The sequence below is a fragment of the Camelus bactrianus genome, chromosome 27 (assembly GCF_048773025.1).
Source record: "Camelus bactrianus isolate YW-2024 breed Bactrian camel chromosome 27, ASM4877302v1, whole genome shotgun sequence".
NCBI classification, from domain to species: domain Eukaryota; kingdom Metazoa; phylum Chordata; class Mammalia; order Artiodactyla; family Camelidae; genus Camelus; species Camelus bactrianus.
The window spans coordinates 14273533-14295665 of NC_133565.1; the positions used below are offsets into that span (position 1 = coordinate 14273533).

At 55.7% G+C, this 22133-nt stretch overlaps 1 protein-coding gene across 3 annotated transcripts in view; it reads left to right on the plus strand.

Moving 5' to 3' along the window:
• APBA2 (amyloid beta precursor protein binding family A member 2) overlaps window positions 1-22133 on the plus strand; it is a 176563-nt gene that overhangs the window by 145251 nt on the left and 9179 nt on the right. For all 3 annotated transcript variants that reach the window (XM_074353929.1, XM_074353928.1, XM_074353930.1), the window contains 4 exons: window positions 8684-8829; window positions 12459-12545; window positions 18258-18443; window positions 21565-21744. In XM_074353929.1, the coding sequence (XP_074210030.1) occupies window positions 8684-8829; window positions 12459-12545; window positions 18258-18443; window positions 21565-21744 (599 nt within the window). The remainder of the gene's footprint in view (window positions 1-8683; window positions 8830-12458; window positions 12546-18257; window positions 18444-21564; window positions 21745-22133) is intronic.

Genomic DNA, 22133 nt, shown 5'->3' on the forward strand with positions numbered 1-22133 from the left:
AGTGTTAGTTTCAGGAGTACAGCAAAGTGATTCAGTTATATGTACACATATATGTACATTTTTTTCAGATTATTTTTCATTGTATGTTTTTCTTTCAATGGAGGCAGTGGGGATTGAACCCAGGACCTCATGCATGCTAAGCATGCACTCTACCACTGAGCTACATGCCCTTCCTCTCCATTATATGTTATTACAAGAAATTGAGTATAGTTCCCTGTGCTATACAGTAGGACCTTGTTGTTTACCTATTTTATATATATGTAGTATATTTCTTATATATATAAAGTAATGTGTATGTGTTAATCCCAAACTCCTAGTTTATCCCTCCCTGCCCTTTCCCCTTTGGTAATCATAGTTTTATTTTCTATGTCCATGAGTCTATTTCTGGTTTGTAAGTAAAATTTCTATCATTTTTTAGATTCCACATATAAATGATATCATATGATATTTGTCTTTCTCTTTCTGGCTTACTTCACTTAGAATGACAATCTCCAGGTCCATCCATGTTGCTGCAAATGGCATTATTTTATTCTTTTTTATGGCTGGGTAGTATTCCATTGTATAAATATACCACATCTTCTTTATCCAGTCCTCTGTTGATGGACATTTAGGTTGCTTCCATGTCTTGGCTATTGTAAATAGTGCTACTATGAACATTGGGGTACATGTATCTTTTCGAATTAGAGTTCCCTCTGGATATATGCCAGGAGTGGGATTGCTGGATCATACAGTAAGTCTCTTGTTAGTTTTTTAAGGAATCTCCATACTGTTTTCCGTAACAGCTGCAGCAGACAAATTCCCACCAGCAGTGTGGGAGGGCTCCCTTGTCTCCACACTCTCTCCAACACTTATCATTTGTGGACTTTTTAATGATGGCCATTCTGACTGATGTGAGGTGATACCTCATTGTAGTTTTGATGTGCATTTCTCTGATAATTAGCAATACTGAGCATTTTTTCATGTGCCTATTGGCTATTTGTATGTCTTCATTGGATAATTGCTTGTTTAGGTCTTCTGCCCATTTTTGAATTGGGTTGTTGGATTGGGTTGGTTTTTTTTTATGAAGTTGTATGAGCTGTTTATATATTCTGGATGCTTTTCAAATTTTAATCTTGTTTTATAACTATATAAAATTCTTACAGGGTTCAAAAATCAAATATATAGAACAGGGTATATGCAGAGATATCTGGTTTCTTCCCCTATGACCCCTTCCCCCAATCCTTTTCTCCCACGACAGGTAAGCATTTTTAACATCGCCCGTATTTTAATTATAAGCCTATCTTCCCCTTTCTTAGGTGATGAGTTAAACACCCCTTTCTTCATCTTGCTTTTTTCGCTGAATCCTAAATCCAAGAGATGATACCAAATTCCCCCCACAGGGCAGAGTGTAGAGGACTCTGTGATGCTCCAGAGACCCTGCTGTGCAGACCGGATGTCCCTGTGCGGGAACATTTGGGCGGTTTCCAGTTTTTGGGGTTTTTTTTTTGTTTTTTGTTTTTTTTTTTTTGCTGTTACAAATAGCGCTGCAGCAGACAGCCTCATGCCTACACCTTTTCCTCTTTTGGCCAGATTTTTTTATTCATTCTACTTTTTCTGGGAAGGAATTCTCCCAAGCACGAGAGGCTTCTGCCCAGGACCTGTCTTGGGCAGATTTATGCACTGAATTGGGCTTGGCTTTGACCTTCCTTCCTTGACTCCCAGTTTTTGAATTGCCTCCTGCCGGTGGCCAGTGTCTACTGCCCCACCTGGTGGATCCCGCAGACCTTTCCTCAGTGATGCCCAGACCCGCCCTGCAGACCCCGGCGTGGCCTCTCCCCAGAAGTGACACACAGGTCTGGTTTTCAGACAGCATCTTCTCTTTTTTTAATTAAAATTTTTTTCTTTTATTTTTTAATTTTTGAGGGGTGGATAATTAGGTTATTTATGTTTTAATGGAGGTCCTGGAGATTGAACCCAGGACTTGGTGCACACTGAGCACACGCTCTACCACTGAGCTATGCTCTCCCTCCTCCAGCGTCTTCTCTTTTATGTCAGTCTTACAGGACCCCTTTAACCTTCAGCGGCTTCTCACAGGCACAGCCCCAGGGCTCTAGGACATCGTCTGGCTCTGGGACAGGCTGGTGTGGTAGGAGAGGCATTGGAGGCAGACAGAGCCCATCCATGGCCCCGATGTCACACCCTAGGTCTGCCCTGATGCCCAGTTTCGTGAGTCTTATGTTCCTCCCCTCCTGCTTCCTCTCCCCACTGCATACCCCTCCCAGGGCAGCTCTTCCACTGGTCTGGGTGTGGCCTGGACGTGGCCTCCGTGCTCCTGCTCCCCGTCTCTCCGAATCAGGGCTGCGGCTCCACCTCCCAGTGGCGGCCAGGTCCCCCTCTGCTCTTTGGAGCCCCAGCCGGTCCATCTAACATCATTTCTCCCCTGTGTCTTCCACTCCCCCTCCCACTGCCTTCCAAACCCAGCGTCTGGTCCTGCATCCATCCATGTCACCACTGCCTCTTCTTCGTCTTCCCAACTGGCATTTGGGACCAGCTGCCTCCTTCCTCATCATCCCTCATGCTCCTGAAGCCCTCTGTGCAGGGTCAGTGCTCCAAGGTCACTGCCAGCTTCCTTATCCCTCTGCTCAACAAGCACCTGGGCGCCTTTCCTCCTCCCACCAGCCCCAGGCGCAGCCAGGCACACCTCCCTTTCTAAGGCCCTTCCTTTCCTGGACTCCCTCCACCTTCTGTCTGTCTGCCTTTCTTGCCGCTTCTCCTTCCACCGCCTGGATGGAGAGCACTGGAGCTGGCAGAGCCCAGCCCCACCTAGCGCCCCCCCCCCCGATGATTCTTTCCCCCATGTGGCTCCACTTGGTACCGACACGCAGTTCCCTGGGACTCCCGAGTCCCACTGCCTTCTGAGCTTTTGGGGGTACTCTGGGCTCCTGCCACTAGACCTGCCCAGAATCCCCACCCTGAGCTCAGCCCTCTCCCAGGGCCCCTCCACAGTGAGTCGCAGCCCTCCTCTTCCTCCTCCAGCCCCCCTTCCATGTCCTGTAGCTTGAACCTCTTTGGTGAGTCAGTCTGTCACTGTCTGTCTCTTTACCATCATCCTGTTCCACACCATCATCGTCGTCATCATCATCCCTCACTTGCCAGGACCCTGCAGTAGCCTCCCTCCTTCCCCTCTGCGGTTTGCCTCTCCACAGCCTGAGTTACCTACTAAAGGCAGAGAGGCTGGGCTCCTTCCCTGACCAATACCCTGTTAAGTGACAGTCCTGAGTAGGGCCCCAGGATGCTCACATTCCCACCGGCATCTGCTCTGCAGCCTCGAGTAGTCCTAACTGGCCGCCCAATCCCAGGCGGTTTGCACTTCTTCCTGCCACCCCAGGGCCTTTGCACCTGCTCTTGCTGCAGCTTGGGAAGCTTGCTCCTCCTTCCCATCTACAGCTTGTTGATTTCCTTTCATTCTCCATGTATCCGCTCAAAGGGCAGCCATCCCAGTTCCTTTCCTGCTGCATCTCATTGGGCACTGGGTGTTTCGTTCATGCCTTTCACCATGTGCAAAGGCAAAGGCACCCTGATACCTTTATTTTGTGACTGTGGGACCTTTGGCCTGTGAGCTCCCTGTCTCCTGTCACAGCATAGGTCCTCATGTACAAGAGCTTAGAAATGCTTTGTGCCTGAATCAGTGATGGTGACCTTGGGCAAAATGATTTGACCCCACATAGACTGTTCTTATTTGTCAAATGAGGACACTGAGGTCTGCTTCATGGACTTGAGGAGGATTGGATGGAACAGATGTTGCACAGGGGTCTGGGGTGTCAAGGTGCAGGCTGCTCTCCATGGCCTTCAGACTCACACCTACACCACTGTCCATGTCTGTGCTCTGCCCCCTCCCCCAGCGGTCCCCTCCAGGACCCTGGGGAGATTCAGGCACAGGTGAGTGAGACCATCTGGGGCCAAGCCACTGTTTGGAAGCCTCTGTTGACCACCCCCCTTCCAGATAATCACCCCCCAGGTGGCGGTGGGGAGCTCCTAGGCATGGCTCTGGGGGACTCCCACCTCTGCCCTGTTTCTCCAGTGGGTGCCTCAGATGAAGGCTTCCTCGAGCAGGGAAGACACTGAGCACCTTATTCTTCTTGTCCAAGCTGCGCAGAGATGTTCTGATACACATGTGTACATACTAGGCCATAGAAAGGAAATTAATAGGAGAAATCACTCTGAGGAGAGAGAATCTCCCTTAAAGCTCTCTCTGTTTTTTGTTGTCCTGTCTCCCTCTGGTGGCTTAGGGTTGGTTCAAGAGTCTAGCAAAAGAAAAACAATTTATTCTCAAACACGCAGGGCCAGCCACTTCAGTCTTAGAAGGAGGCTGTTTGATCCTTGCTCTGCATGTCGTGATTGGAGTTGAGGACTGTGTCTGAGATGCTGAAATCTGCGCGCCCTCATCGGCCGCTCCTCTCTGCTTCCTAATGTGTGTCTAGGCGGGTGGGATGCTTGAGACACTGTTGTATGAGGTGTTTTCCATTTGAAGAAAGAGCAAGGTAAGAGTGACAGGAACCCCTGCGGAGATGGGTATCTGCTGGGGTTGCAACAAAGCCCCTAGTCCTCCCCTGGCCTCTTCCCAGGGAGGTGTCTGTGGGTGCGAGTGGTGAACTCTACTGCCTGGGATGGGGCATCCTTCACAACAGCAGTCTGTGCCCCAAGGTGGGCCCCAGATCCGGTGAGGAGATGGGCCCCAGATCCGGTGGGGAGATGGGCCAGCCTTTAATAAACCTCCTCTGGGACATGGAGCGAGACAGGAGCGTGAACCTTGGGGAGGTCCGGGAGCTGACCAAGGTCACCCTGGGGAACGGGCAAGGGGGCATTAGGAGACAGAGGTCTCAGAAGGCTGACCCCTCATCCCCAGGGATGGGGGCCACAGAGTGCCACGTGAACCCCCGCCCCATGGACATGGCATGGGGACACTTGCTGAGGACTGGCTGAGAGTGTGGGATGGGCGGTTACTCCAGGGCTTCTGGGACCACCTGCACTTTCCCCCAGAACAGAGTGGCGGTGGGGAGGCCATATTGAGGGGCTGTGCTTACCCTGCAGACTTAGGCTCACATCTTCCCCACTGGAGCAAGGCTCTGGAAAGGCACCCCTTCCTCCCAGTTCATGCTCCTTTCCTCCAGACACGGATGGCAGAGATGGGGCTAAGACTTGTGGAAAGTCCACCAGCATGCTGTGGGAGTCACCAAGTGTCCATTTGTGGGGGACAGCATCTGTGACCTGCACAGACCGGGCGACAGGGCTCTGGAGGGGCTGAGGGGTCAGTGCCTTGGGTCCAGTTCCCTGAGGGTCTAGTTGAGGCATCCACAAGTGTTATCAGAGATTCCTGGAGGAAGCACCAGGGGGAGGGGCTGTATCCTCTGGGCACAGCTGGGGAGGATGTCAGAGTCAATGGGGAGAATGGGGGTTCCAGGGAAGTGGTGTCATGATGTCTGGGGCCCCCCAGATCTGTGCTGTCAGGACAGGAGCTGACCTGGGGCATTCCTGAGTTGGGACCTGCCAGGGCCCGTTGTTACTTATGTTAGTTTTCTTTGAATCTTCAGAATATTTCGCCACGTTCTAAAGCACATCATAGAATCGACTTCTGTGCAAGTGCTGTGGTTCTGGTGTGAAGAGATGGTTGTTGCTTTTTGCATCTGCAGTGTCCTGGCATGTAGGTCTGTCTGCTGTGTGAACCCTGGATGTGGCCCTTCAGGCTAAAGGGCACAGGCTGGGACTGATTTTGGAGCTTGAGTCTAAGGTCCATGGAGCTGAAGCTTGTTCGAATGAAAGTGTAATGTACAGGTATCTTTCCAGGCATCCCCAGCTTGCAGTGCCCGGGCAACTGGAGTGGGGATGCAGGCAGGAGCTGGGACCCCCATCTCTAGGGCTCTGCTGACATTGGGGTGACAGAGGCCAGTGAGACTTTTCCCACCCCCACGGGCATGTACGTTGGACCCAGAACCCTGGGTTTTGGGGCTCCAGTCCTGAAAGCAGTGGTAGGCCCTTAGAGGCTTCAAGCAGGGGAGGAAGAAGGATCATGTTTCTGGTCTCAAGTCCCTCTCAGCACCATGGAGAGCAGCCTGTGGGCAGCAGATCCCCGTCTCTACCCTGGCAGCTGAGACAAAGCACCACATTCTAGGTGGCACATAAACAACAGAAAAGTGTTACTCACGGTTCTAGAAGCTGGAAGCCAGCTCAGGGGCCAGCACGGCTGCGTCTGGTGAGGGCCCTCTCCTGAGCTGCAGACGGCTGTCTTCTCTGTCCTAACCTGGCAGAAGGGGGCAAGGGTGCTGTCTGGGATCTCTCTGATTAGGGCACTGATCCCACTCAGGAGGGCTCCACCTTCGTGGCCTAATCACCTCTCCAAGACCCCAAGTCTTACTACCTGTCACAGTGGGGGTTGGGATTTAACATACGAATTGGGGATCAGGGGACACAGACACGCAGTCCACTGTGATTCACATGGGCTGGTTGAAGATGGTTGTCACTGACCAGGGAGAATGGGATGATGGTGGTGGCACAACTGGGGAAAGTGGACAGACTCCAGTTCAGTTTAGTGGTGAAATGGACAGGACTTGGGAGGGGATGGATATGGGGTGAAGACTGGCCTCGCTGGGTGGGTGGCCAGGTTGCTCTGAGATCAGGGCTGGGGAGGTACCCAGGTTGGCGTGGAGAAGGGTCAGGGTTTGCTTTGGGCGTGTTGAGATGGACGTCCCTTTGGGCCCTTCCAGGGGAGCCACAGGTGGGTGTTGAGGGTATGGGGCTGGGGTTCAGACTGCTACCATGTCCTTTGCAAATCTATGGACATAGAAACCCAGCTGCCCTGTGTGCACTGTGGTGTCCACGAGCGGTGGTGACAGTAGCCAGGCTGGGATGGGCTGAGGAGGGAGTGTGGACACAGACAGGCAGATCTTTGTAGACACTGAGCTTCCAGAGGGAGGAGAGTGGGGGAGCCCACTGCAGGCAGGACTGTGGTGAAGGAGAGTTTGACTCTGCCTGGGGAGACTGGAGGATATTTCAAAGCCATGGGGAGACCTGAGATGGGACTTGGTTTAGTGCACAGTGGGAGACATGGGATCCCAGAGTGAGAGGGATGGGGTCTCAGGTGATCCTTAGACCCCAGGTAGGGACCTCATTGCCTCCAGGGAATGCCAAAGAGGGGCTGGACAGACGCCCACCACACGGGGGCACTGGCATATTTGGGAGCAGGTGATGCTCTGTCAAGGACAGACCGGGAGAGGCAGCCAGAAGTTCAAGGGGCTGGAGAAAGGAATAAAATAGCCTGCACAGAGGGCAGAGGGAGAGCTTCCCAGAGGAGCCCGTCAGGGTTGCCAAGGAGTTCTGTGGGCGCTGAAGGCCATGAATTTGTAATGGAACCACTGCCTTACTAGGTGGGGAGGAGGGATGGTGTTTCCAGCCTCAGGGTCCAAGGAAACGTCGTTGCAGTTTTGCCGAATCCCTAGGGCAGACAGATAGGATGTGGTGGCACGGGGTCAGAGGTCTGGGGCAGGTGGTACTGAGCTGGTGGGTGGGGTGTCCAAGGTGGATGAGTGGACAGTCTCAGAAACAGGGTGGGTTGGAAGTGAGACCACGGAACCCTGGCTGAGGGTTGGGTTGGCAGGAGGCTGCTGGTCCTGAGGGCGGGGGGATCCATGGCACAGCCAGCTCTGTGGACACTGGAGGGGCTCTGGGCAGGCCAGTTCAGGATGGAAGGACGCCCAAGAGCCAAGGCCAAGGTGTCCAAGAAAAGGGCTCTGGCTGGAGGTGGGCAGTGAGAGAGAGGCTGAGTGATGTCCTGCAGGTTGGCAGACTGTGGACTGGGGGCCAGATTCCCCTGGCACCTGATCTTGTGTCCCAAGCATTGCTGGGGCACAGGCAGGCCTGCTTTCATGCTACAAATGCAGAGGTACACTGCAGAGCCAAAGGTCTCCTCCATCTGGCCTTTTGCAGAAGAGGCTGGCTGACTGTCACCTCGAGCTGCCCGTGCAGTCCAGGAGCCCCTAGCCACACCTGGCTGCTTCTGTGCATATGACTTCGGATTGCAATACAATGTTAAAATTCAGTTCTTCCGGTGCACTAGCCCGTTTGGGTCCTCCAAAGCCACCTGAGGCCAGTGGTTCCCGTAGTAAACAGCGCCAAGATGGAACCTTCCAGGTCAGGCTGTTGACAGCTCTGGCCTCGGACAGCAGGTCGAACCGGGACCACATTCCCCAGCCTGGACCTGGGCTGTACTGAAGGGGAGGGGCCCCACAGGCCTCGTGGGAAGGCTGCGGGCACGCCAGAGCCCTGCAGTGCAGAAGCCAAGTGGGTGGAGGGTAGTGAGCAGTCTCCCATTACTGTCCTGACGACCGAGGGCTCTGGGGCAGGCGTGGGGATATCCGGGAAAGGGTGCCTCTGGGATTGCAGCATGTGGTGTCCCCTTGAAGGCTCAGGTGCCTTGAGTGACTGCTGCCTGGGATGCCAGACTTGTCCCCCTGACACCGCGGGTGCGGGGTTTCCTGGCCTGGGTGTCGATTTAGTGCAGTTACTTGCACGGTGCCCCATGGAGGAACCAGGGCGGGAGACCCACCTCCGACCGCTGGCTGCAGACGACGACCACGAGGCCATGGTTCTGCCTCCTCCACCGCCTCGTTCCTCTGTCGTCCAGGGAGCTGATAATTGTTGCCGTCTTCAGTTCCAGGCCCCTGTGAACCAGAAGACCTCATTGATGGGATCATCTTTGCTGCCAACTACCTGGGGTCCACCCAGCTGCTCTCCGAACGGAATCCTTCCAAAAACATTCGAATGATGCAGGCACAGGAGGCCGTCAGCCGGGTCAAGGTACGGGTGGCCCAGGAGCGCCCTGGTTTGCTTCAGGGAGCTCTAGGGAGGGGAGGGCGACTCGGCACAGGCCCTCTGTCCAGCTCTGACCCCAAAGCCCTTGGCACGGAGAGCAGAAATGTCTGTGGTGCCTGGCAAGGCGAAGGGAGACTTGGCCTCGGACGGGAGAACAAGCCTGTGGGATCACCTGGTTTTGGTGGTGAGTGGGTGGAGCCCGGAAAAGGGAAGGAGGGGCCAAGTCAGCAAAGCCAGTGGGGTCGGGGGGAGGGGTGCAGTGGCCTGCAGAGGTGCCCTCTGGGCAAAACGGGGTCTGTGGACACCCGCCCCTGTGGGGTGAGAAGGGATGCCAGCTCCTCCCCATCCTCACCATACTCTGACCTCCTCGTCTGAGGAAAGGGGCTCCAGGAAGGAGCCCAGTGCTGTGGTCAGGACAGAAGAAAGCATCCAGGGGCAGCACAGAGCCCTGACTGTCCCCTGCCAAGTCCCCAGCCCCCAGCCCCCAGCCCTGATGCTCGCTTAGTCCCAGGGTCTGCCCTCTTATCCGGCCCCCAGGGGCTCCCACGCGCGGACCCAGTGGTTATCAGGAATTTTCACGCAGGCTCCCGTGGTGGGGGTGAGGGGGTGCAGCGCTTCCCGCAGGGCTTCCCGCAGGACTTCCACAGGGGTCTTGCCTACAAGACTGAAACAGCTCATCCTTCGCTTCTTGCCCACTTGTTTTTCTTTTCTCTTCCACGCTGCTCAGAGGATGCAAAAGGCTGCTAAAATCAAGAAAAAAGCGGTGTGTAGAGTGTGGGGTTCGCTTGTCTTTCTCTGGCTCATCCAGTGCAGTGGGGGAGGGAGGAGGGCGGAAGGGGAGTCCCCTGGGAACAGAAATGCTGTGGCTAGTGAGTGTTTTTCTCCTCCCTGGGTAGGTGCTAGACTTCCGAATGCAATCACGACACCTTTTGTTGTTTTTACCACCCCCTTACAGAAGAATTTAATAGTTGCCCTTTTGCATTTTTCTCTTTTTGCGTGTCTGTGAGCTAGAGAGCATGTTATTGTCATGATGTTGCTGTTTCGAGTAGACATTCTTAAATGTGGCATTTGCTAGGACCATGTGACTCATTTCTTCCCGAGGCCCCCTGTACAGAATTAATTACATGGTTGTGACATTTAAAGACGCATGAAGTTTAATTTACTGAATCAGGTTGATGAGATGTTCAGTTTGCCCGGGAGATGCTCTCTCTATTGAGAAGTTTCTGGAGCAGACTTAAAAATCTCAAGTTGACCTTCAGTGATTGGCTCCTCAGCCTGATCATTTGGTAAATACTGGCCATATTCTGACTATCCTCTCAAGGTGGGAAATAGCAAATGCTCGGTGTTGGAGGGCACTGACTCTGCCCTGGCTTGTTGATTTAACAGCGAGAGAGTTAGTTCTTTGCCCCCGCCAGGAACACCGCATTCTGGCAATGCGGCCAGAGAACTTTGTCTGGGGTCTCCCTTCCCCCTGCGGCCAGCCCTCTCTCCCTGTGATATTTGCAGGACGGTCAGGGTGGACCACAGCCTGCTCCTCGGGTCTGCAGTCTGGAGAGCCCAGAGGGGGCCGGCGCAGGCAAGACAGCCTCAGCGGCTGGCAGAGGCCAGCCTATTACCTCCAGGAAGGATTGTTCTTTCTCTCAGGCAGGAAGGTGCTCAGGGTCATTGCCAAAGGCCCCTTTTCTGGTTGGCCCGCAGCTGGGCAGGCCCACAGCCGGGCAGGCCGATGATGACTAGAAGGTCTCCCTGAGTCAGCAGTGTCCTCCCGCCACGGACTTACTGGTGACTGGGGCTGTGGTCCCCATCTATAGATGTGCAAGCCGTCCTGTTGTCTGAGGCCCCCCTCCCTTCTTCCCGCAGGGAGTATGATGGGATGGCCTCTCCATTCCCTGTTACTGAGCAGGCTTCAGTCTCTCCATTGACCCCCACCTGGAGCCCAGTCACCCCCAAGCTTGCTCCCTCTTCTCCTGTCAAGTGTATCACAGGCTTACGTGTCCCCCCAAACTGTCACTAAAACCAGGGTCCACCTGCAACTGTTGTTTTACTTCTGGCCGGACCTGCCTTTTGGAAAGAAGGTTTTGAGCCATAATTCCAGAAAATAACCTTGAAAAGCTTGTGGATGGAGACTGTAACCCGATTTTTTTTTTTGCATTCTTTTTTATTGACGTATAGGCAGTTGACAATGTTGTGTCAATTTCTGGTGTACAGCATAATGTTTCAGTCATACATGCACATACATATATTCCTTTCCATATTCTTAACTAGATTTTTAAGAACAGAGAAGAAAGAAGTTTCTCCAATGTCCTGCAGACTTTCAGCTGCATTAGTTTGGACTCTCTTCTGTTTATAGTCAGTTAAAAGCCATGTCCCCCTGTGGTGGGCTGAGGGCCCCAAAGACCTTTACCCTTGAAAACTGAAAATCCATATTTGTCATTGCAGTAGAGGGCCTCTCTGTGACTCAGAATTCCTGAGGAATGGTCAGCAAGGGGGTTTGATTTCAGATTTCCTAGCGAGGAATTAAATCACGACTTCTGCTCCTGTGAAGTGGAAGGTAGACTACTCTGGGCCCCTGAGTGACCACAGAGAATTCTTCACCTCAGTGGAAGAACCAGAGAACCTGTATCTCATCGTCCGTGTGCAGGGGTCATTAGCATTCCCACAGGTGTAGAAACCTATGAAAGGCTGTCCTGGTTTGGGGCAGACCCTGAGTAGTGCCCTCAGCTTCCAGAACATTCCTTCATACATAACTAGCGGCCATATGATGGGTATCCTCGGGAGATGACAGAAGGGGCATTTGTGAGACAGCTTCTCCAGTGTCCTGTGAGGGCAGTGCCTGGTCAGATCAAGGCCTTGTTTTCAGGGTTTTTGGAAGAGTGGGTCCAGTGCTGCCAGTGGGTTGACATGACTGTGACTTATTTTTTTTATTTTATTTTTTTACTGCAGTGTAGTCAGTTTACAATGTTGTGTTAGTTTCAAGTGTGCAGCATCGTGATTCAGCTATACACACATACATGTTCCTTTTCACATTCTTTTCCATTGTAGGCTGTCACTAGGTATTGAATAGAGTTCCCTGTGCTATGCAGTAGGATTTCGTTGTTTGCCTGTTTTATATACAGTAGTCTGTATCTGCAAATCCTGAACTCCCGATCTACGGCTGTGACTTTAAACCAGAAGGAGATGCAAATATTCTAATCCCCCTTCTTTGAAAATGTCTTCCCTCCTCCTGGGGAGACTCGGAATCCCCAGTCCTAGAAAGGGAGTTCCCGCACACAGACCCGTGTGTTCGCCGTGTTCAGGAAGGGTGGGCAGGCAGGCCGGAATCTCAGGGGGTCAAGGGTCTTTGGATGCTTTGGATGCTGTGACACAGACCCGCTTGGTGCTCAGCCTCCCGGAGGCGGTCCCCTCGCTCCTCGCCCTGCCCTGTGCCGGCTGCCTGGAGAACTCGCTCAGCTGCGGATGCGCTGGGAGGAGGCCTGCACTTAGACTCCCATGGCTGCTCCTGCCGGAGGAGCTCTTCCCTCTAGGGGCGCTCAGGGTCCTCGGTACGACTGTCAGGCCTTTGTCTGAATTAGTTTCTTAAAAGGTCTGTAACAGTCTCCACCATCCTTCCTTAGAACTCTGAGGGTGATGCCCAGACTCTGACCGAAGTGGACCTCTTCATCTCCACCCAGAGGATCAAGGTGTTAAATGCGGACACACAGGTGAGTGCTGAGAGCCGGCTGTTTAAAATCGGGTCGGGGACTCCCGGAGAGCCAGGTCCAGCCGCTGGACTCCCTGTGGCGGGGATGAGAAGGCTGTCCCCGAGGACAGTCACCCCAGACCCTGCTGTGGGGCAGAGGGGGAGCCATGGGGGCTGGCTGTCCGGGGCGGGTGTGCAGTCGGTGACTGATGCTGCCACGGGGATGCGATGCAGGAGAGGCGAGGGCGGGAGTTGTGCACTCACCCGTGGGATTCTAGAACAGCCCTCTCGAAGCCCCTGCGTGCCAGGCTGGGGAGTGGAGCTGGAAGGAGGAATCCTGGGTGGCCTTCGGCCCCCAACAGAAAGGGGTCCTGAGATATAGACTGTGTGCCCAGCTCGTGTCTGACCTTGATTCTGCAGGGAGCCTGCTGTTGTGGGGAGACAGGGAAGCCGACACAGGAGCCAGATAGAGAGGACTGTGAACCCGGGAGAGGGTGGAGGGGAGCCCTGGCCCTGGTGGGATGGAGGGAGGGGCCGGCGCAGGAAGTGGGGTGGCCCTCGGAACAGTGGGGAGGGGATGGATGAGGATAGCCAGATGCTGGGGTGACAGCCCCTCCCTTATTTGCCGTCGGCAAGTGGATCCGTGTGGCAACACCGGGGCACCCAGTCCCCCGGCGCCCTTTGCCCAGTGGCATTAGCATCCAGCGAGGATCTCGTCATGGTTGACTACGATGTTGCAAATGCAAAATGGTGATTTTCTAATTGTCACGCTTCCTACTTATCTAATGTGCTTCTGTGAAGAAGATCTTCTTTTTGTTTTTCCTCTCTCTTTCTCTCTTTCTTTTCACTGTGAACCCATGGATTTTTTTTTAACTTGTATTATAATATCTTACCATCCTTATTTGTTTGGGTGCTCGGATTATCCCGGATCTGGCCAGGGACCCTCCCACTGGCTCTTGTGTCATCCTGGTGTCCTAATTTCTGTCTCTGAACACATCCCTGCTTCCTGAGACCATAAGATGTTCTGAAGTTTCCTTGACCTTGCCCTGCCCCAGACCTGGAACCAGCCATTTCTTCCAGGACTGCGGTTCATTTTAGCGGGTGTGACATGCAGAAATGAGACCTGGGTGCTGGCTGTGCCCCTTGTTGCTGGGGTGTCATCGACCCTGGGCCCTCGACATGGACAGAGCTGGACAATATATGTATTTCTAGTCTGGGAGTTCTTATCTGTATGACCTGTTCAAGACCAGCACCGCCGAGTCAGCCATCCCACAGTCTAGACCGCGGCTCCCAACACCTGAGGGGCTTTTTTTGCTTGTTCTCTCCTGGTGTAGACAGTGCCTATCACTGGGCTGCTGAGAGCCGCAGAAGAGGGCTCTCAGGTGGCAGATGCGCTGGCTGTCACCCCCCGCCCCCGGGCCTTGTGGGCAGGAAGACCTGACATCTGGGGGACAGAGGAGCCACCTCCTGCCACAGCCCACTCCCAGCACCCTGCTGCCTGCCCGCCCTCGGGGACATCCCACCGTGGGCACTGCCCTTCCTCCTATGGGTCCATCCCCGTGTCCAGCCTGTGCCTTGTCCCACTGGTCTTTGTGTCCTGCTAACCTCTGCACCAGGGCCGTGCACTGGGCGGGACGGCAGGAAGCCACCTGACTGGGTCAGGAGTAGGACTTCTCAGACTCACACTTCGTTTCCTGATGTTTCGTGGGCAAACCGTCTACACTTGCTCCTCCCTCCCACTCCTCTGGCCCCCAGCCCTCACCTCCCCACCTGCCGGGGTCCCCCGGGACCACCCCAAGGGCAATCAGTTGAGAAGAGGCCTCCCAGGCTGTGCCTTGCTCCGACCACAGGATACGAAGCAAAACCAGCGAAGGAGCAGATGTGTGGGGCTTAGCCCCAGGAAACACGAGTCCTCTCCCGGGGAGGTCGGGAGGGATGCACTGAACTGTGCATCCAGCAACGAGCTGTGACAGCTTGTGTGAAGTGCGGGCCACCAGGGGTGCTTGGAGAGCATCGGCGCCCAAGATCTTTGCTGGACTTGGTCACACACCTCTCCTGCCAGGTATCCACGTTCCAGACTCCTGACAGCGAGCAGGGGTTCAGGCTGGGCCGCGCTGCCTGCCCTAATGTCTCAGGTGTGCCGAGCTACTCTTAGCAGGTCAGGTGGCGGACACCCTCCTGAAATCCAAGTCCCCAGAGGGGCCGAGGGCCACCTGCAGGCAGGTCTTTCCAAAGGCGGTGTTGGGCCCCCTCTCACCAATGCTCCAGCAAGTGCTGCAACCCAGCGGCAGGACCGGGGGCCTGGGAGGGGGAACTGGGCCACCCCTGTGGGCTCGAGGCCTCGGACAAGTTCCCGAACATCTCGGAGCCCCGTTGACTCTCCAGGAGAGCCTCACACTGGGCCCTGCAGGGGGTACACGAGGAGGCTCCATGCAGGGCTCACACCAGCCAGCCCCTCCCTGTCGGCCCGCCCTTCACTCCTTCCAGGTCTTTGGTGTCTAAACAGGGCCTGACATTAAAGCCATCACCAAGGACAGGGCATCAGCTCACGAGAGTGGACAGAGCCAGAGGCTACGATTTCCTTTGTCTGCCCGTCTGAGATCAGTCCTTAGCACAATGGACTTTCCCTCCTGCCGGCCGCACGCAGCATCGTGGTTACGTTGAAATGCAGCCGTGCTGGGACCAGCATCTTGTGGCTGGTGCCCACCTCCTGGGAACACAGCAGGGCTGGGCTGCAGGGCTGGGCTGCAGTTCTGACCGTCTGTGTCTGCTCTTTGCCCTGCTGTGCTTTTCCTGCAGCCCTGCTTTCTCCGTGTCAGTCTTCAGAGTCTCTGTGGGAGTCCTAGCTGTGGGCCCTGCTCAGCTGTGCATCACAGCGACCTTGGACCTCCTGGCGTCTTCCCATCCCCAAGGGGTGGGGCTCTGTTGCCATCTAGTGCCCTCTCCTCCAGGGCCCCTGCCTCGCTGCTCTCTGTCCTCAAACTTTGCACCCCCAGGTCACAGCTCTTACCCTGGAGACCGTGCAGGACCCTCCAGTGGCTGCTGTAGGTGCCCATGGCTTCCCAGGTCTCTGTGGGCAGGAATGTTCCACAGCCACGGAGCAGGAGACCTCGGAGTTTCCCCTCTGTTCGGGCCATCCCAGGGACGTGCGGCTAACAACTTGGATCTGGGTGGGGAGGAGATGCTCCCCCGATCTCCAGTGGGCCGGACGTCCTGGGAGGCCAGAGGCCACCTTGGGCTCAGGTACACAGCCACGGGGTTGGCCGAAGGTGCCAGGCAGGGGGAGGGCAGAGCAGGGACAACCTCCCAGACCAGCAGCACAGGGCCCTCGACCAGCAACATCTCGCGGACTCCGCATCTGCAGCAGACTCCCGGGCAGGAGGCAAGCTGGTTATTGTCTTTCTGGGGGCCACACTGGTGGTCTTTAAGAATCATCTTCAAGAGTCCTCCCAATGCTCTGATCCAACCTCACCTCTGCTTGGCCGAGGTATTTAAAGGAGGTTGTCATTTCCTGTTTTCCAGTAGAAAGCTCTCGGACTTTTGGTTTAGTTTCTGGTCGCTCTGTCCCATCCAGCTGCCCAGTCTCTTAACAATCTCTCCTCACTTTGGCAATTGGTGACATGGTCTGCTGCCCAGAGTCTCGCTCAGTCTTTGTTCATCTCCTCCTCCTCCCCATATTTCTGTGCATTAGCACGGCTGGGGTCCCCCAAGTGGGGAGTCCTCATCCCCCAGGAGAGGCATCTCCCCAGCCAGCAGGGAGAGCCTGCCTCTCCCTCCCGTGCCCACCCACCCCCTCCGCCAAGCCTGTAGATGGGGTGAGAGCCGGTGGCCTCGTGCTGCATTTGCTTTGCAGGGAGCAGCTCTCTTGTGAGCTGGTAAGAAAAGCCCCAGGATAGTTGGGGTCCCAGCCCCCTTAGCTGAAGAGTTGAGGAAGAGAGAGCGAGAACATGGGGTGTTTGCGCACACTGTCAGGGAACGGATCTGGGGCAATCGTTCGTTCTCCATGATGGAAACGTTGATGACTTTTCTTGCTGGAGACCAGCTGGTGCCTGAGTCATTGCCCACGGTGCTTGGCTTCTGGGGAGCCTCTGCCATGCTGCGGGAAGTCAGGGCTGGTGGGGGAAGCAGATGTGCCCTGCTCCCGAGGAGCCCACCATCCTACTGGGCAGATGAGACCAACCCGGCCACCTGTGTGCTCAGGAGGACATGATGGCATCCCTGAGTCATGGAGGCCAGATTCCCTCATCTAAACACACGGGGACCCTCAGAGCTGGCCTTGGGGAGAGGGAAGGTTAAAAAGGGTTAGCGAAGGTGGGGGGCACAGCACTCCCTAAAGATGGACTGACCAAGCACTGGCCCCTACAGGCTCTGGGGTCACCGAGAGTGAGGAGAAGGAGAGGTGGGAGGTCAGGAAGCTTCTGTGAGCTGTGGTCTGGTGATCTGGCCGCGGGGCTTGGGGCGACTTGTCCAGCCACACAGAGTCTGACACCTGCACTGGGGCACTGTTGAGGATGGACTGGAGGAGAGTCATGGCAGGAACTTGGTTTGACGATAAAATAAAAAACATTCGCAGAAGGACTGGAGAGGTGGGAACAGAAGTGGGAAACGTGGCCAGTCAGGGCCGGGGAGAGGATGGCAGGCTCCGCCAGTGAGGAAGACGGCTCCGCCGCGGACCTGAGCTCCGAACTGGGGGAGGAGCACAGTTCTGACACCGACAGATCGATACAGGTGTTTCTGAAAGTGGCCAGAAGTCAAGAGATGCTGGCGTGCCGCCCCAGTGTCCCTTCCCAAAGGGCTCTGCTGATTGTGAATCACCCTACCTCCTCTTTTGAAGAACAGAGCCGCTCCAGGAGGGCAAATACGGAGCAGGATCTGCTGCAGAAGTGAATTCAGGGAAGAAGAAAAAGGCTTCAGAAGTTGCAGAAGTGCCAGCTTTTCCTTTGTGGAGAGAGAACAAAGGCATGAAAGACAAACTGATGAGATTCTCAGAGCCTTTGTGTGCAGCCCACTTGGGTGGGGGTCACAGGCAGGATGCTCAGGGAAGACTCCTGTCAGACGACAAAGGCTATGGAGAGGAATGGGCCTCCCAGGCCTGAGGCATGTCAGAGGCTGCACAGACACATCGATCAGAGTCAGGCGAGCAGCCTCAGGGGCCCCTGACCCGGCCCAGGCTGCTTGGGCTCCCTGGGGAAAACTCAGCCGTGGGAAACACTGGCTCTGAAGCCTTCCTCCTCTGTTTGGCAGGAGGTCTGGGCTGGGTGCCCGCCTCGCAGGAAGGGGACCCGTGTCCAGAGCCACAGGCAGCCTCTGAGCATGTGGGGACGTGGCCAGCTGCTGCCCCTCCTCCCATGGGTCCCAGTACTCCTCCCCAGCATCACACCCCCACCAGTGTCATTTTGGAAACTGTGCGGCCAAGGTGAAGTCTGATCACCTTGACTGTGAGTCACCACCCTAAAATGCTCTGTTCACCTAAGTTCTCTACCCTGGGGGCCTTGTCCCTCAGGGGACATTTGGCTGTAGCTGGAGATCTTGTCACAACTGGGGAAGGAGGAGATGCTGCTGGCATCTAGTGAGTAGAGGCCAGGGATGCTGTTAACCATCCTACAGTGCGGGGTCAGCCCTTCCCGATACAGAGTGGTCCAGCCCCAAACCGCAAGGGTGTCGAGGTTGAGAGTCCCCCGAATTCGGGTGCTCTTCTTTGTAACCCAGAGCCCTCTCATGCCTTTCCTGACAGGAGACCATGATGGACCACGCCCTGCGCACCATCTCCTACATCGCGGACATCGGGAACATCGTGGTGCTGATGGCTAGACGCCGCATGCCGCGGTCAGCCTCTCAGGACTGCATCGAGACCACCCCCGGGGCCCAGGAGGGGAAGAAGCAGTATAAGATGATCTGCCACGTGTTCGAGTCTGAGGATGTAAGTAAACGCGCGGACAGGTTGTTCCCCTCCCCCGCCCCAGTCTTGCGGGGCTCCGGGTTCCCAGGCGCCTTGGAAACCGTGTATCAGGGGGCGGTCCTGTGCGCCGACGCGTCCAATGGAAGCAGCGAGTTTTCTAACCCGCTTGAGTATGCAGAGACCGTGAACTCAGCTTCACGAAATAAATTCTTCAGGAGCTGTTTATACATCGAACCATTGATAAATATACCAAGGGCGTTCTAAGGCAAGATCCTTTAACAAACCCTTTGTGTCTCCCCAAATGAAGCGGCCCTTTTAAGATGCACACCCTCAGGCCCCAGGGTTGCTTTTGCTGGTGGCCATTTCAGGTCATAACAAGTTGGAAAATAGAGTGGACCCTTGGACAGCACGGGTTTGAACTGAGCGGGTCCACTGACACGCAGACCTTTGTCAAGAGTAGATGCTACAGCACCGCACGATCTGAGTTGGTTAAATCTGTGGGTCCTGGACCGCGGATTCGGAGAAACCGTGCATCTGGAGGACCGACTGTCATTCATACACAGATTCGTTTGGACTGTGCAGAGGGCGAGTGAGTGCCCCTCACCCCCGTTTGGTACGAGGGTCAACTGTAATTCTGAAGTTTAAAATACCACAGATTTGCTGAGACCATTAAACCCTTTGACTCCCTTGAACGGGATGAAAGTATCTTTCTCAGCCTGGAAGAGGGAGGAAAGGAGGGGCAGGGGCAAGAGGTGAGCGGGGTCTCTGGGCTGCACTCCCCCCCGACCCCCTGCAGGTCTTAGGGACACCCTGGGAGGCAAGGGCTGAGCCGTTCTTGTGGTTGTTGCCAGAGTAGAGTTTTTTAAAATTCTCTCTCCACGGATGCTTGGAAAGGGCGTTCTCTTTCACTAAGGGACTCGAGGGTGTGTCAGGGACCTGGCACAGCGGGGAAGGGTCCCAGTGTTTTCCCCCCGTTTGAGTGGGCTGGTGGGTGGGGGTGGTGATCTTTTTTGCTAAATTGAAGTCAACTACAAGGGCTTTGAAGCAATGACACCTTTATAGGGAAGGGAATTTAAATAGAGACCCACTAGTGCATGCACATGTTCCTTTCACCATTATGCAGATATCTGTGGACGTCAGCGTAGGCATTTTTGTGTGGCTAATGGCTTGAAGTCTCAGAGACCCAGCATGGGGGGAATGTCTGTATGTAAAGTGAAAGCCAGGGTTGATGAGCCACTAAAAAGTGCTGGGGGCAGGGCAACCTCCCCTTCCTGCCTTCACCTACCTGCAGGAGGCCAGCTCTGAGTGCTAGCCTCCAGTGCCAGCCCCTGGGTGAAGCCCCTGTGCACGCTCCCCATCTTTCTGGGTTCACAGCTGGCTGTGACCTGCAGAGCTGGGGAGTCCCAGCCCCCTAGAGAGCCCTCTGGAGCTGCCCCAGCTCAGGTGGGAGGGATGCAGGCACTCAAAGTGGACGGGGGGATGGGAGATCGCAGCCAGCAGCTGGTAAGATGCTGAGGTTCCCAGAAGCCCTGCTGTGGATGGCCTCACTACCCCCAGGATGAGGTGGTGGGGGCTATCCAGGCAGAGCTCAAGGAGGGTCTTAGGGGAGTGATGGGGTGAACAGAGCAATACTCTTACACCACCCTACCCAGCCCGGGGACCTCAGTCAGGGTGAGATCCACCCGGAGGCCTGGGGGCAGCCGGTGTGAGACCCCAGTGGGGCAGGGCAGGTCCAGGCCTTCACCTTCCACCATCCACCCAACATCATGGGACCAGCCTCCTCCTAGGAGCCCCGATCCCCAGCTTGGCTTGAGCCTAGGCCAGGCAGTCTCCAGGACTCGCCCTCACTGGGCTCCCATCGCCTGGGCTCCAACACATCTGGGCCGTTAGCGCCACCTGGTGGTCTAGGGGCTCCGCGCCTCCGGCTTGTCCTAGCTCTGAGCCCAGCTGCCAAACCGCCAGAACGCTGCTCCCAGTCACCGTCCTGGTCCTGGCGAGGGAACACTGGCTTCCTGTCCGCAGACCACTGGGGGCTCAGTTTGGGAGGCCTGTCCCACCTAGAGTCGGCTCCCTCCGGGCTCTGCTTCTGTTATCTGGCCCAGCCTGCTTTGAGGCAAAGACTTACTCATTTGCAGCCTGTGAATTGTGCAGCATGTAGAGAATGGGATTTAGGCCAAATCCCTCAATTCCACCTGTTTTTGGGTCAACAGGACCCGCGGTTTGCTGGGGGTGCCCATGCCGAGTCTCCTTTTTGGCAGTGGGGAGGGAGGTGGCAGCAGGGAGTAGACTAGACCTGGGGCTCCTGCAGCCTGTGGCTGGGGGTGGGGCCCGGCCGTGGGCAGAGGGGTCACTGAGGGCCCCACTGCTCCCACTGCCCAGCTGCCAGCGTGCGCGTGACGTGTCCCGGGTGCTGGGTCCCTGGCCCTCGCCTCCCACTGGCCTTTATCTGCACGCCAGCAGGTGGCATGCAAGCTCTCGCAGTGACTGCTCCGGGTCCAGGTCTCTGCGGCGTCAGAGACTCCACGAAGTCCATGGAAGTGGTCCCGTTGAATAGAAGGAAGTGATCTGCTCCATGATTTGCTCTGTGCTGTGTCCCCAAGGTCCCATGCTTCTTGTCGGCCTGAGCCCAGCCCAGCCACACCTCCCTGGGAGAGAGGCCAGCCACACCCCTGCCTCCCCAGTCAAACTGAGTCCTGTTGCTTTGGAGAAATAAATATCGGGTGGACAGAGAGCACCTCAAAGTGCGATGCTCCCCAAAGAACACACCTAAAGTCTGTGGAATAAGATGGGTGGGAAGAAAATACAACACAGTTACCTATGAAAGCAATGAAGCTGATCATTAGCGAAGAATTCAGTTACCCCAGACTTTATTCGAAACCGTGCTCTGTCTTAGAATGCCTGGGACTTAAAGCAGCTCAGGTCAGGGCCGCCAGGGTCACCAGGCCCCCCAGGCAGCAGAAGGGCTCTCCGCACGGAGACCCACAGTGGGATGTGGGTGGGAGACAGCTCTCGCGAGACCAGGGCCACGGCCACCCAGGCAGGGAAGGGCCCTGTGCAGGCTGCCTCTGCATTGGCACCCAGCCCCACCGCGGCCCCTCCTCTCTGGGCCGGGCTGGTCTCCAGTGGGCGCCCCTCCCCGCAGGCCCAGCTGATCGCCCAGTCCATTGGCCAGGCCTTCAGTGTGGCCTACCAGGAGTTCTTGCGGGCCAATGGCATCAACCCCGAGGACCTGAGCCAGAAGGAGTACAGTGACATCATCAACACGCAGGAGATGTACAACGACGACCTCATCCACTTCTCCAACTCAGAGAACTGCAAGGAGGTGAGGGTGGGGCTCCCCACTCAGCTTGAGAGTGCGATGCGGGGGGAGCGGGGAGTGGGGAGGGGACAGGTGGGTGGGCCTCCACAGCCACGCGCAGTCCTTCCTTCCCACAGCCTGAAGTGTGGCCCTGGGTCCATCCCACTCCTGCCTTTGCAGGGAGCATGTTTGTGTGAAATGAGGTGTCCTTGTAACAAAGAAGCTGATTACACTCAGTCCTAATGACCTTGAAAATGCGCCTCTTAATGCTGCTATTAGACGGATGTTCAATGCTCCTCCCCGCCCCGGCCCCGAAATGCTTCTGGAAAGCATCTTTGAAATGGGGACCTTGGGCAGTCTGCCCAGGGAAGTTTCAAAGCCCCCAGTACTGGAGGCCTTTGCGGTTCCAGTGG